Source organism: Chiloscyllium punctatum, chromosome 5, assembly GCF_047496795.1.
Source record: "Chiloscyllium punctatum isolate Juve2018m chromosome 5, sChiPun1.3, whole genome shotgun sequence".
Lineage (NCBI taxonomy): Eukaryota > Metazoa > Chordata > Chondrichthyes > Orectolobiformes > Hemiscylliidae > Chiloscyllium > Chiloscyllium punctatum.
Genome location: NC_092743.1, coordinates 135,973,661 through 135,989,706, shown reverse-complemented (window position 1 = coordinate 135,989,706; position 16,046 = coordinate 135,973,661). Strand labels below are relative to the sequence as shown.

Genomic DNA, 16,046 nt, shown 5'->3' with positions numbered 1-16,046 from the left:
TTATAAATTACAAAATTTACTCTGCAGTTTTTAGAACAGATTTCACATTTAAAACAGGATTTAGAAAATCTAATAAAACAGAGATGCTGAAGATCTGAAGCAAAAGCAGAAATTGCTGGAGGAACTCAGCAGTTCTGCTGAAAGAAAAACAGAATTAATGTTTTAACTCCAGTGATGCTTCTTCATTGCTGAGATTTAGGAATATTCTGATCACAAGAAACACATATTTAATATTTCAGCAATGATATCGATAGATCTAACCATCAACTGGTAGAAACACAGAATTAATCCAAGGAGGAAGTCTTCATTTTCCCGCTACTATCAAGCCTGGGGAATGTTGAGAAACCAAATGAAGTGAATGAATGAAGGTTTCGAACAAAAGAATCGCTTCTGTATGGATTACCCAAGGCATTTATCTGCACCTTTATTGTTGTGACCATATTGCCACCTAGGAGCCCAAATTAGATCTCATCGTACATTCCCAAACTCGCTCCTTTTGGCTTGTCTTTTGTCGAAAAAAATCAAATAGATTTTTAAAAATGAGGCAGGCTGCAACTATTCTCCAAATGATTTAATCCAAGTCAACATTCATTTTAAGTTATAGAAAAGATGCCATTTCAAGAGGTTGCATATTCGAATGTAACCATTTTTAGTTACGAGGATTGTTAGCTTAACCTGTTTAACCAGCACAAGTGAAAACTTTTTTGTCCTTTTAATGGAGCATGCTAGTTTGTTGCATTACCGCTGTCTGCACAGTGGGTAACAAAACCAGACAAGGTTTCTCTCAGGTCATTGAAGTGACAGCACTATTTAATGCACAGCTTTAATTACTTACTACTGAAGTTTAAATAGAAGCAAAATCAACAGGCTGTCAATGCTTTCTAATTTCTGGGAGCTATTCAGATTATTTTTCTTTCTGAAACCATTTATATTTAATTGTACTATGTCAGTACTTGTATTTGGTGATCTGGCCAGATTATAATTCCTGTTTGCAATGTGTGGGGATTCCATTCACCTTGGAACACTATCCTGAGATTCCAACCTGCCAGTTAGTGAGGGGCAATCACTACCTTTGTGTAACAAACACAGAAATTGAACTCACGTGATACAGCGTCTGTGGCGAGGGAAACTGAGTTAACCGAATTAGAAACAAGGAAGATTAGAACAGTCGAATATTCTGCCTTTCCAACCTGCTCCACCATTCAGTGATCATCTCACTCATTACCCTGTCCCTGTTGTCACCCTGTATCCTTTGACTCTTTTAAAATTAGAATTAGGTTTTATTATCACATGTACTCAAGTACAGGAGTACAGTGAAAAGTTTATCATGTTACCATTCTCTGATGCTATCTTAGTTACAAAGGTATCCAGGCACAAAATACAAAGCTAAAGCTTGACTGTCCTAACGAGGGCACGTTTTCCCCAATCGCTGAGCCAAGTCCCACCTGGGCTCATCAGTCACTTAACCGATAACCACAATTTCACCAATGGCCACCACATCACCGATGACCATCATTTCACCAATGGCCACATCATCGATGACATCATTTCACCTATGTCCACCACATCACCGATGATCACCATTTCACCAATAACCACAGCACCGATGACCACGACATCACCAAAGACCATCACTTCACTGATAACCAGCACATCACCGATAACCACCATTTCACCGATGACCACTTCACTGATGACTGCTATCCGGGTATGCGCTGACTGTGAAAGACCCACTTTGGGCTCCTAATCACTGCCTTCACATCCAAGCTCTCTCCAGAAAATAATTTTAAAAACTAGAAGAATAGGAAAAGAGGAAGAAATAAGCAAAAGCAGATGGAATGAACGAGACCCAGGCTCAGGAGCCCTAACACTGCCTACTCTGCCGCCACTATCTAAGCAGTGTATCTACATCCTTCTTGAAAACATTAAATGCTTTAGCTTCAACCACTTTCTGTTGCAGAGAATTCCACTGGCTCTTCACTCACCATTTTGTCGAACGGAGGGACCAAGGGGTGCAGGTACATAGTTCCTTGAAAGTGGTATCACAGGTAGACAGGTTGGTGAAGGCATCATTTGGCAAGTTTGCCTTTATTGGTCACAGTGCACAGTTGTGACTTCATGTTGTGGCTGTACAAGACATCGGTGAGGCCACATTTGGAATACTGCATACAAATGTAATCACCCAGCTACAAGAAGTATGTTATTGTACTGGAAAGATTGCAAAAAAGATTTACAAGGCTGTTACCAAGGCTGGAGGGTCTAAGTTATATGGAGAGGTTGGATAGGCTGGGACGTTTTTCCCTGGAGCATAGAAGGTTTATAAAATCATGAAGGGGCATCAATAAGGTGATTAGTCATGGTATTTTTCCAAGAGTAGGGGAGTCAAAAACCAGACAGCATAGGCTTAAGGTGAGGGGACAAAGATTTAAAAGGAACCTGAGGGGCAACATTTTCATGCAGAGGGTGGTGTGTGCATGGAATGAGCTGCCAGAGGAGGTAGTGGAAGCTGGTACAATTACAACATTTAAAAGGCATCTGGATGGGCATATGAATAGGAAGGGTTTAGAGGGATATGGGCCAAATGCTGGCAAATGGGACGAGATTAATTTAGGATACCTGGTTGGCATGAACTGAAGGGTCTGTTTCTGTTTCGGTTTCTGTGTTGTATATTTCTTTGTCTTTACAAACAAGTAACATAGAAGGAAATGTTTCCACACATAACAAAATATATGCATGAGAATATAATTACCAGAACAGTTCTAGTAATATCTCACCAAAAAGACAAATGAAGCAAAATAAGACAACAGTTACACAATTAGATTCGTGAGCAGTATTATCAGATAAAGCTGTTCATCCATTAAGGAAGCATTTCATAAGTACACACACCATCATTTCACAAATTGATTTTTATTAAATAAATGCATAATTCATGAGAAAGGTATTTTGAGAAATTCATGAGAACAGATATGTTGCAGACACAACACACTTCTTTTCTTGGAATGAGGTGCAGGTGATCGGTTTGGTATCCAGTCACTCTGATTGGAAAAAAAAGCAAAATTAGACTCCACAGATTTTTTTATTCTTGATATTTTTCTGCAAACATTTAGCTCCCAAGTAGTTAAAATAGTTCACCGTAGACGTTCTAGCAGCTGTATGCATTTCGGGAATCCCCTCACAAAGAGGTGGAATTCTTTTTCAGACTTGCAAACAATTTCTTGCAATTGCTGCAGCGGATATCTGTGTGGAACTTTATAAAGCAATAAGACTATTAAGTACATGAGGTATAAAACATCAGAACCAAAGTTCCTTCTACAGTGATCACAGAGAGGGAGAAAGTATACATTTCAGGGATTACAATTAAAGTTGCATTTACTGTAAGTAGCCCAAGCTTGTAGTAGTTTCCATAACAAGCCCTGAAGCTTGATATAGAAAAGTCTCAGTCGACAGCTAGGTATGTTAATATTTCAGATGGAAAATGGCCAGTACCAAAATGGATCAGTTCTAATTGTACAAATTCTGTAACATTCTAACAACTTTTGCTCCAAAACAAAACTAAAGGTATTATCATACAAAAGAATGTAGACACTACAAGGGTGTAAGCTTACAGTAATTCTCATTCCCATTGTTAATAAATGAAAACAACTTCTGTAATAAAAATATATACTGTACCATCTACATTATTTGTGTACGAACAGAGCAAGGAATTATTTTTGACTTTATTCAATTAGAGTATTTCATTTATTTGTTTGCAGAAAGACGGATACAAGTTTTTGGGGGAATGAGAAAGCTACAGAAAAAGGAGTAAATCTTGACACTTGACATTCAAGCTTTTGGTCTTTACAAAATAATCACAAAAATTCCATTATCTACATATTTACCCAAGAAAACGTTGCACTTTAACACACCAGCATTTTGATAAGGCACAGCACTGTTTTATGTGCACACAATGCCTTTCGACACTTCACAAACAAGGCATTGTTCCCATTCAATTGCATTTGCCTTAACAATATGTAAAAGAATTGCCTGAATACAAATTTACACAAAACGACATTTTCTGTACATGATTGTCTTAGCAAACTGAAGTTATCTTAAATTATAAGAGAACAAATTCTCTGTAAACCGCTTTGTGACTTGACAGAATCAAACGTGTTCCTGGTGTCAAACGGCAAAAAAATTCTAATTTAAGTACCTTCATAAATGATGTTAACATACAACAGTCAGTTCATAAATAATAAAACAACCCTGGATATCAGTTAGGAAACAAAACTCCTCCACAAGTATAAGATGCTGCTAGCATTTGTCTAACTCAGTTTTCAGTGTAAGTTTTAAATTCCTTCTGGTAGAAATGTATTGTTTTCTTTACAGAGGCCTTAGATTGATGACTGTCAATGCTTAAAGCGTTATCCATACCACTTGTTGTGAAGGCCGTATAACTGGTAAGAGCTAAGCATCTTTTCAGATCCAAAATCTTCACATTTTCAGATCCATTTTCTTGTAGTACTGTAGTAGTAACAGGGCTGTTGAACATTATAATGGCTTTTCATTGTATAACCTCCACAGTCTTGTGAGCCATCAGGAGCTTTGCCATAGATTAACTTGCCTCCATTTAAAGATTGGTCAAGGGCTAAGACAAATTGCAGCTGCCTGTCAACACTTGGGACACATCACACGGTTTAGAGTCAGAAGCTGCCAGAAGACACAGAAATATTGTAGTCTACAAACAGTGAAGGTGGAGAGCTACATTTCAAAGTACTGCTACAAGTATTCCAATTCCAGGGCATGATGTAAGGCCATAAGGTCAGAGTGGCTTGAGATCCTCCAGAAGGGCATGGCGTGCTGTGAACAATACAAACAGGAAATCTGAGAAGACCACGTAGCCTTTGCTCTGGTTAAACAATTCATTGTTTGAAATGCAAACTTGAAACAGCCCAAACCATCAAAGACTTAACATTTCGTTACATAAGTTATTGCTTAATATTTGTAAAAATCCATACTATACTTTCAGCAAAACTGCTTTTGGCTGTTTTTACAGAATAATTAAAGTATTAAAGAAAACTTCTGAGAGCAGCTGAGAAAGCAAGCAGTAAGTACATGCCATAAACATCCCTCAATTTTAGTATGTTGCAACATTAAATCACGATTCCCATTTGGCACTATATCCAGCGAGTTGATACATACGATGCAGCTGACGTGAACTAAAATAGATCTTTTTACTTGGTAAAAGCAGCAAGTCTTTAACAATTCTTGAAATTTACTATAGGAAGAGCCTGCTTCATTAAGCAAAGATATTTATGCCAATAGGTTATTCCTTGCCACTGCTCAGGCAACCGAATGATGACAATCAGATTCTGTTCACTATAAAAACAAATGGATTCATTGTGGAAATATGACTCGCAGGTGAACTAAGAGGAGACCTTGTCAAGAAATGACTTGAAATGTTTTCCTCGGATCATTACCATGTTTTATCAAAGGTAAATATTCTCAGAAGCAATGCATTCCAATCCCTAATGTTTGTGCTGACCTTAATAATGACCTTTTCTTTGTTGTATAAATCCTTTACTGTAGAGGATGATGACTTTATTCACTAGTTAACCAAACCAGAGGAGTGTATCTAGGCAAATATTTAAAAATACCCTCATTTGACTTTGGGGACTTTACAAAAAAAATACTTATTGCTTTCAATTTGTTTAGATTTCTTTCACACTTGTAGGAGGTTTGGCAAACTGAGGTGCATCGTAAGTTAATATGCTCTTCAGGGGCTTTCTCTGTGGATTGGACATTACCTTGGCAAGCGATACTTCTACCATCCAATGACTCACATGTGCTTTTTGCTTTTCTCGTGGTGTTGTCAAAAGACTCACATTTAGGATGCCATTATTTTCTAACTTTTACTTTAACCTTTATCTTCTTCCCTACAATGGAATAGGTCAGTAGCACAAAATTTTAAAGAGTATTTCTGCCTTGCAAGGAACAGAACTTTCAGCACTTAGGTTCCCACAGACAGAGCTTGTTGGAACATGCTATTCAATCCTGCCTGAGTAGTATCTGTCTGAAAATATTCAAAATAGCAAATCTGGCTCATTCTTTCACCTCGTAATTTCTGAAGCTTTTCTAATCATCATGACCTTTAACTGTAGTTTGAATTAAGAAAAGCCCCCTATTAGGTCAGGTCCTGGCCTGTTCCTTAATTAGCCTTCTAAGTGATGTGGTTCTCGTGTGTGAATTTTGTTGACATCAAAAGTCTGGAAAAGCTGAATTATTTTTATTGGGCAACAGTCTCTTAATTTCAACAACAAAGAAGCATGCGCTTTTAAGAAAATTCAAACATAAAATGATTGAAAGAGAAACCAGCTGCCAGCTGAATGCCTCTTATTGCAAACCAGGCATAAAAATTCCTTAATTTCAACCGAAATGCAGATGTACTTTGAATGCTTTATTCATTCATAATTAGGTATGCCCAAAATACTTCAATTTTTTTTCCTTTCAGATGCAAAACTCAGATTCTTGTTGTGACCACATCACTCGAACAGCCCTCATCGAAATCAGAAACGACAGGTTGGTGGAGAGCGCCACCATCCACTCCCCACTCCACCCCCCACTCCCTTTCCTGTCACCCCCAATGGGTGGCAAACCAATAGCAGCCTCACAGAACTTATGTGTGGAAAGCCCAACACAATAGGGGTGGCATGGCGGCTCAGTGGTTAGCACTGCTGCCTCACAGCACCAGGGTCCCAGGTTCGATTCCAGCCTTGGGCGACTGTCTGTGTGGTGTTGGCACATTCTCCCCAGGTCTGTGTGGGTTTCCTCAAGGTGCTCTGGTTTCCTCCCACAGGTGGGAGATATATATATATATGGGAGATATACAAGTTAGGTGAATTGGCCATGATTGAATTGCCCATATTGTCAGGTGCATTAGTCAGAGGCAAATTGATCTGGCTGGGTTATTCTTCAGAAGGTTGATGTGGACTTGTTGGGCCGAAGGGAATTCAATCCAAAATTGAGCCCTGACAAAGGGTTTTTGCCCGAAATGTTGACTTTCCTGCTCCTTGGATGCTGTCCGACTTGCTTTGTTTTGCTCTTCCAGCCTCACATTTATCGACCCCCAAATTGAAGTGCACTCAGGCAATTAACTGGTTGGAATTTGAACCTGGGAAGACAGAAACCCCAACTGACCACTGCCGGCCAATCACCGATGGCACCATCAAGGTTGATGACTTCTGTCAGTGCTGCTCCAAGCTCCTACTCAGCCCTGGAGTCAGGTGAATGGGGGAGCAAGAGGGTGGCAGGATTGATTGGCATTTGGTGGGGAGAGCGCTGTGGGCAATGGCTGTTGTAAACACAGCCCAGTCCATCACGCAGGCCAATCTCCATCCATTGCCTCCATCTCTAGTTCTCGCAGCCTTGGAAAGGCAGTCAACATCACCAAAGACCCTTCCCACCCTGGTTATACACTCTTCCATCGGGCAGAAGACAAAAACTTAAATACACCGACCAATGAATTCAAACACAGCTTCTTCCCTGCTGTTATTAACTTCTGAATGGATCTTTCAAATTTCAAATCTAATGCTGATCTTGCTTTTTGTGCAACTTTGTATTCCTCACTCTGTTCAATCACCCTATGCTGGATTAGTGGTGCTGGAAGAGCACAGCAGTTCAGGCAGCATCTGAGGAGCAGTAAAATCGACATTTCGGACAAAAGCCTTCATCAGGAATACAGGCAGAGAGCCTGAAGCGTGGAGAGATAAGCTAGAGGAGGGTGGGGGTGGGGAGAGAGTAGCATAGAGTACAATGGGTGAGTGGGGGAGGGGATGGAGGTGATAGGTCAGGGAGGAGGGTGGAGTGGATAGGTGGAAAAGGAGATAGGCATGTAGGACAAGTCATGGGGACAGTGCTGAGCTGGAAGTTTGGAACTAGGGTGAGGTGGGGGAAGGGGAAATGAAGAAACTGTTGAAGTCCACATTGATGCCCTGGGGTTGAAGTATTCCAAGGTGGAAGATGAGGCGTTCTTCCTCCAGGCGTCTGATGGTGAGGGAGCGGCGGTGAAGGAGGCCCAGGACCTCCATGTCCTCGGCAGAGTGGGAGGGGGAGTTGAAATGTTGGGCCACAGGGCGGTGTAGTTGATTGGTGTGGGTGTCCTGGAGATGTTCCCTAAAGGGCTCTGCTAGGAGGCGTCCAGTCTCCCCAATGTAGAGGAGACCGCATCGGGAGCAACAGATACAATAAATGATATTAGTGGATGTGCAGGTAAACTTTGATGGATGTGGAAGGCTCCTTTAGGGCCTTGGATAGAGGTGAGGGAGGAGGTGTGGGTGCAGGTTTTACAGTTCCTGCGGTGGCAGGGAAAGGTGCCAGGACGGGAGGGTGGGTTGTAGGGGGGCGTGGACCTTACCAGGTAGTCACGGAGGGAACGGTCTTTGCGGAAGGCGGAAAGGGGTGGGGAGGGAAATATATCCCTGGTGGTGGGGTCTTTTTAGAGGTGGTGGAAATGTCGGTGGATGATTTGATTTATGCGAAGGTTGGTAGGGTGGAAGGTGAGCACCAGGGGCGTTCTGTCCTTGTTACGGTTGGAGGGGTGGGGTCTGAGGGCGGAGGTGCGGGATGTGGACGAGATGCGTTGGAGGGCATCTTTAACCACGTGGGAAGGGAAATTGTGGTCTCTAAAGAAGAAGGCCATCTGGTGTGTTCTATGGTGGAACTGGTCCTCCTGGGAGTAGATACAGGAGCCGGAGGAATTGGGAATACGGGATGGTATTTTTGCAAGAGGGAGGGTGAGAAGAGGTGTAATCCAGGTAGCTGTGGGAGTCGGTGGGTTTGTAAAAAATGTCAGTGTCAAGTCGGTCGTCATTAATGGAGATGGAGAGGTCCAGGAAGGGGAGGGAGGTGTCAGAGATGGTCCAGGTAAATTTAAGGTCAGGGTGGAATGTGTTGGTGAAGTTGATGAATTGCTCAACCTCCTCACGGGAGTACGAGGTGGCGCCAATGCACCCTACCAATGTAGCGGAGGAAGAGATGGGGAGTGGTGCCGGAGTAATTACGGAAGATCAACTGTTCTACATAGCCAACAAAGAGACAGGCATAGCTGGGGCCCATACGTGTGCCCATGGCTACCCCTTTGGTCTGGAGGAAGTGGGAGGATTCAAAGGAGAAATTGTTAAGGGTGAGGACCAGTTCGGCCAAACGAATGAGTGTCGGTGGAAGGGTGCTATTGGGGACATCAAGAGAGGGAAAAACGGAGGGCTTGGAGGCCCTGGTAATGGCGGATGGCGTTGTGGAGGGATTGGATATCCATGGTGAAGATGAGGCGTTGGGGGCCGGGGAAACGGAAATCTTGGAGGAGGTGGAGGGCGTGGGTGATGTCTCGAACGTATATGGGGAGTTCCTGGACTAGGTGGGGAGAATAGGACAGTGTTGAGGTAGGTAGAGATGAGTTCAGTGGGGCAGGGGTCGACTGAGACAATGGGTCGGCCAGGGTGGTCAGGCTTGTGGATCTTGGGAAGGAGGTAGAACCGGGCAGTGCAGGTTTCCTGGACTAACAGGTTGGAAGCTGTGGGTGGGAGGTGATGAGGTTCTGTATGGTCTGGGAGATGATGGTTTAGTGATGGGGGTGGGATCATGGTCAAGGGGGTGGTAGGAAGAGGTGTCCTCGAGCTGGCGTTTGGCTTCAGCGGTGTAGAGGTCAGTGCGCTAGATTACCACTGCGCCCCCTTTATCTGCTGGCTTGATGGTGAGTTTGGGATTGGAGCAGAGGGATTGGAGGGCTGCGCGTTGTGAGGGTGAGAGGTTGGAGTGGGGGAGGGGGGTAGACAGGTTGGGGCGGTTAACGTCCCGGCGGCAGTTGGAAATGAAGAGGTCGAGGGCAGGTAATAGGCCAGTGCGGGGTGTCCAGGTGGATGCAGTGTGTTGGAGGTCGGCGAAGGGGTCCTCGGAAGGTGGGCGGGAGTCCTGATTGTGAAAGTAAGCTCAGAGGCGGAGGCGACGGAAGAATTGTTCGACGTCACGGTGTGTATTAAATTCATTGATGCGTGGACGGAGGGGGATGAAGGTGAGTCCTTTGCTGAGGACTGATCGTTCGTCCTCAGTGAGGGGGAGGTCTGGGGGCATGGTGAAAACTCGGCAGGGCTGGGAGATGGGATCTGGTGTGGGTGTGGAACTGGGAGTGGGGGCAGAGCCAGTAAATGGACTGGGTGCAGTGGTGGGGGGAATGGGCGTGGAGTCACGAGCAAGGGTGGTGTTCCCCTCAGGGTTCTGGGGGCCAGGAATGGTGACAGTGGGATATGTGGGGGGCGTATCAGCAGAATGCAGGTGAGTGGCGTTGGTGGGGGCAGAAGTGGTGGCAGACACAGCAGTAGGGGTGGCGGAGGTCACTGAGCGTGTGACATCAGCGATGATGTGAAGGGCGGAAGTGATGTCTGCCGAGTTTTCACCATCCCTCCAGACCTCCTCCTCACTGAGGACGCACGATCAGTCCTCAGCAAAGGACTCACCTTCATCTCCCTCCGTCCACGCATCAATGAATTTAATACACGCCGTGACATCGAACACTTCTTCCGCCTCCTCCGAGCTTACTTTCACAATCAGGACTCCCGCCCACCTTCCGAGGACCCCTTTGCCCACCTCCAACACACTGCATCCACCTGGACACCCCGCACTGGCCAATTATCTGCCCTTGACCTCTTCATTTCCAACTGCCGCCGGGACATTAACCGCCTCAACCTGTCCCCACAACCTTGACCCCACCCCCCATCACCAAACCATCATCTCCCAGACCATACAGAACCTCATCACCTCAGGAGATCTCCCACCCACAGCTTCCAACCTGTTAGTCCAGGAAACCTGCACTGCCCGGTTCTACCTCCTTCCCAAGATCCACAAGACTGACCACCTTGGCCGACCCATTGTCTCAGCATGCTCCTGCCCCACTGAACTCATCTCTACCTACCTTGACACTGTCCTATCCCCCCCCTAGTCCAGGAACTCCCCACATATGTTCGAGACATCACCCACGCCCTCCACCTCCTCCAAGATTTCCGTTTCCCCAGCCCCCAACGCCTCATCTTCACCATGGATATCCAATCCCTCTACACCGCCATCGCCATTACCAGGGCCTCCAAGCCCTCCGTTTTTTCCTCTCTCGATGTCCCCAACAGCACCCTTCCACCGACACTCTCATTTGTTTGGCCGAACTGGTCCTCACCCTTAACAATCTCACCTTTGAATCCTCCCACTTCCTCCAGACCAAAGGGGTAGCCATGGGCACACGTATGGGCCCCAGCTATGCCTGTCTCTTTGTTGGCTACGTAGAGCAGTCGATCTTCCGTAATTACACCGGCACCACTCCCCAACTCTTCCTCTGCTACATTGATGACTGCATTGGTGCCACCTCGTGCTCCCGCGAGGAGGTTGAGCAATTCATCAACTTCACCAACACATTCCACCCTGACCTTAAATTTACCTGGACCATCTCTGACACCTCCCTCCCCTTCCTGGACCTCTCCATCTCCATTAATGACGACCGACTTGACACTGACATTTTTTACAAACCCACCGGCTCCCACAGCTACCTGGATTACACCTCGTCCCATCCTACCTCTTGCAAAAATGCCATCCCGTATTCCCAATTCCTCCGCTTCCGCCGTATCTGCTCCCAGGAGGACCAGTTCCACCACAGAACACACCAGATGGCCTCCTTCTTTAGAGACCACAATTTCCCTTCCCACGTGGTTAAAGATGCCCTCCAACTCATCTCATCCACATCCCGCACCTCTGCCCTCAGACCCCACCCCTCCAACCGTAATAAGGACAGAATGCCCCTGGTGCTCAACTTCCACCCTACCAACCTTCGCATAAACCAAATCATCCGCCGACATTTCCGCCACCTCCAAAAAGACCCCATCACCAGGGATATATTTCCCTCCCCACTCCTTTCCGCCTTCCGCAAAGACCGTTCCCTCCGTGACTACCTGGTCAGGTCGACACCCCCCTACAACCCACCTTCCCATCCTGGCACTTTCCCCTGCCACCGCAGGAACTGTAAAACCTGCACCCACACCTCCTCCCTCACCTCTATCCAAGGCCCTAAAGGAGTCATCCACATCCAAAGTTTTACCTGCACATCCACCAATATCATTTATTTTATCCGTTGCTCCCGATGCGGTCTCCTCTACATTGGGGAGACTGGGCGCCTCCTAGCAGAGCGCCTTAGGGAACATCTCCGGGACACCCGCACCAATCAACCACACCGCCTTGTGGCCCAACATTTCAACTCCCCCTCCCACTCTGCTGAGGACATGGAGGTCCTGGGCCTCCTTCACAGCCGCTCCCTCACCACCAGACGCCTGGAGGAAGAACGCCTCATCTTCCGCCTCGGAACACTTCAATCCCAGTGCATCAATGTGGACTTCAACAGTTTCCTCATTTCCCCTTCCCCCACCTCACCCTAGTTCCAAACTTCCAGCTCAGCACTGTCCCCATGACTTGTCCGGACTGGTCCGACCTGCCTATCTCCTTTTCCACCTATCCACTCCACCCTCTCCTCCCTGACATATCATCTTCATCCCCTCCCCCACTCACCTATTGTACTCTATGCTACTTTCTCCCCGCCCCCCACCCTCCTCTAGCTTATCTCTCCATGCTTCAGGCTCTCTGCCTTTATTCCTGATGAAGGGCTTTTGCCCGAAACATCGATTTTACTGCTCCTCGGATGCTGCCTGAACTGCTGTGCTCTTCCAGCAGCACTAATCCAGAATCTGGTTTCCAGCATCTGGAGTCATTGTTTTTACCCTCAATCACCCTATGATCTTTTTACGATATGATCGACTTGTACAGCACACAAAACAAAACGTTTCACTGTACTTAGGTACATGACAATAATAAATCAATTCAAATCAAATCACTGAGATGGCACCTTGGCACGTTCCCACCTGCCAGGTCCCTTGATGGACACCAAAAGCCTGGAAGCTTTACTGCATGGTCTTTGGCAGCCTTGGAAAATGCTTGTGATCACATTAAACCCCCAAGCTGAGCTGCTGCTAAATTCCGATTAGCTCAGGGATAATTGACCTCAAGTGACTCATTTGTGAATCTGATTGGCATCCTGTCATGCTGAGTCCTTACTGTCCCAGATTCTCCATACTGTCCACCCCATCATTGTGTCTGAAAGGCAGGCTCTCCTAGATACGGCTCACCATGTGACTGTGAGCTTCGTAAGGTAGCCCCTTCCCTCCATGGCTCTCCCACCCTCCTTAACCTGTCAGCAGGCACTGGCATGGCCGACTGCCCCATTCTCCTTTATTGTCCAGCTGGCTCCAGTGGCCATTGCCTTATTCGATTCTAATCTACCCGACACCTTCCATTCTCATGGCCACTGCCATTTAGAAGACTAAGGGCAGCAGATACATAGCAACAGCATCATAGAATCCCTAAAGTGCAGGAAGAGGCTATTCAATGCATCAAGTGCTCACCAATCCTCCAAACAGCATCCCATCCGGATGTATCCTCTCTACTCCATCCCCTTAACCCCACATTTTCCCATGGCTAATCCACCTAGCCTACACATCTCTGGACACTAGACACTATGGGCAATTTAGCACGGCCAATCCATCTAACCTGCACATCTTTTGCACTGTGGGAGGAAACCAGAGTACCCAATGGAAACATGGCGAGAATGTGCAAACTCCACATGACTGACTCAAGATTGGAATTGAACCCAGGCCCCTCATGTTGTGAGGCAGCAGTGCTAATCACTGAGCCCACCGTGTTGCCTGTAAGTTCGCTCTCAAGTCACTCACTGTCCTAACTTGGAAAACAAAATTCACTGTTCCTTCACTGAGACTGGGTCAAAATCCTGGATCCTTTCCTAACGGGGTGTTCAATGACTGCAATGATTCAAGAAAGTAGCTCACCAGCAGCTTCTCCAGGCAACTACAGATGGGCGATAAATACTGACCAATGCTGCGATGCCATGAATGAATCAAAAGATTGCTCCTTGGCATCAGCATTTGAAAACCCAATATCAAGTTCCATTAAATTCAAACAACATCCAGATGTACCTTGGCACCACCTTTCGACTGTCTCATTGGCACTGCTTACAAGATCAGGAATTACTTATATTTTCATATTGGGAAGACTGGAGCCACTGGGGGTGGGTTAGGATCATGTGACATGTAAAAAAAAAGATAAATGTCCACACTTGACCTCAATCCAGCTCTGACCCACTCATACTCAGATTTAACACAGTGAGCAGCCAATCTCCTCCATGGAGCTGGTTTGGTCATTTACATATTGTAACATGTCTGGACATCTCATATGTAACCAGTTTCACAGGTTTAACCAGGGGTGGCAAAGTTTCCAAGCCTCATGATATCTAATAGCTTCGTGAAAATGGGGACAGCTCTGGAGAAAAGCTAAGTGTCTTTGCAGCACTGCTTATAATCCAGGAGAGGTGCAAGAGCTCCTTCTCACCTTGGTTACCAGATTCCCAGGCATCTCAGTCCCCAAAAATGTACCATGTTGATGGCTCTCCATCTGTCAAGCACCATTGGACCCAGGAATCTAGATCCCACTAACAGAGCAGCGATTTCCTTACCCACTCCTCTGGGGAATTGGCTTCTCGTTAGAAAAATATGTAAACTTTTGGAAGCTAATGCGGACTTCCAGGTTTCCTGATCAAAATTCTCCCATCACAATACAGGAACAGGAGTGGGCTATTCAGCCCCTTGAGCTTGTTCTGCCATTCAGTCAGATCATGGCTGATCTGTGGCAGCACGGTGGCTCAGTGGTTAGCACTGCTACCTCACAGCACCAGGATCCCGGGATCGATTCCAGCCTCGGGCGACTGTCTGTGTGGATTTGCACATTCTCCCTGTGTCTGCATGGGTTTCCTCTGGGTGCTCCGGCTTCCTCCCGCAGGCCAGGTGAGTTGGTCATGCTAAATTGCCCATAGTGTTAGGTGTATTAGTCAGGGGTAAACATAGGGTAGGGAATGGGTCTGGGTGGATTACTCTTTGGTGTGGGCTTGTTGGGCTGAAGGGCCTGTTTCCACACTGTAATCTGAGGCCTACCTCTATACACCTGCCTTTGGCCCATACACTTAAATATTGTTGCTTAACAAAAGCCTACCTAGCTCAGATTAAAAATTAATAACTGATTCTGCATCCACTACCATTTTTGGAAGAGATTTACAAACGGTTTGTACACATATAAGGGCATATTATGTATAATGTGATGGCAATTGTTTTTAATTACTGCTACAGATGGAGTCAATGGGAATCAGAGGAAATCTCTGCACTGGGTAGAATCGTAGCTGGTACAAAGGAAGATGGTCATGGAGTGTTAGAGGCCAATCAGCTCAGTTTGCAGGCGTTCTTCAGGCCTAGTATCCTAGGCCCAACCATCTTCAGCTGCTTCATTAATGACCTCCCCTCTGTCATAAGGTCAGAACTAGGGATGTTTACCAATGGTTGTATTATGCTCACCATTCCTCAGATAGTGAAGCAATCCATTTCCAAATGCAGCAAGACCTGGATAATATCCATGACTGGGCTGTTAAGTGGCAAGTTACACTTGCACTACACAAGTGCTAGGTAATGACTATTTCCAACAAAAGCAAATCTAATCACCATCTCTTGATCATCAATGGTATCGCCATCACTGAATTCCCCACTGCTACAATTCTGGGAGGTAGCATTGACCAGACACTGAACTGGGATCGGATACACAAACACTTTGTCTACAACCGCAGGTGAGAGGCTGGGAATCTTGCACTGAGTAACTCATTTTGTGCTCCTCCAAAGCATGTCCACCATTTACAAGTCAGGAATGTGATGGAACACTCCCCACTTGCCTGGATGTGTGCAGCTCCAATAATTCTCAGGGAGCTTGTCACCATCCAGGACAAAGCAGTCCATGTGATTGGCACCAAATCCACCAGCACTCCCTCTATTACTGATGCTCAGTAGCGTCACCTACAAGACATACCGCAGAAATTCATCAAGGCTCATTAGAACATGCCTTTTAAACCCACAACACAACCATCTAGAAGGACAATG

General features: G+C 45.8%; 1 protein-coding gene across 15 annotated transcripts in view; it reads right to left on the bottom strand.

Moving 5' to 3' along the window:
• Positions 1 to 2,925: 2,925 nt before the first annotated feature.
• eya1 (EYA transcriptional coactivator and phosphatase 1) overlaps positions 2,926 to 16,046 on the bottom strand; it is a 219,110-nt gene continuing 205,989 nt past the window's right edge. For 14 of the 15 annotated variants that reach the window (XM_072571413.1, XM_072571418.1, XM_072571420.1 and 11 more), the window contains one exon: positions 2,926 to 4,836. In XM_072571413.1, the coding sequence (XP_072427514.1) occupies positions 4,756 to 4,836 (81 nt within the window). In that variant the 3' untranslated portion in view covers positions 2,926 to 4,755. The remainder of the gene's footprint in view (positions 4,837 to 16,046) is intronic. The other variant, XR_011960742.1, reaches the window with a different exon arrangement.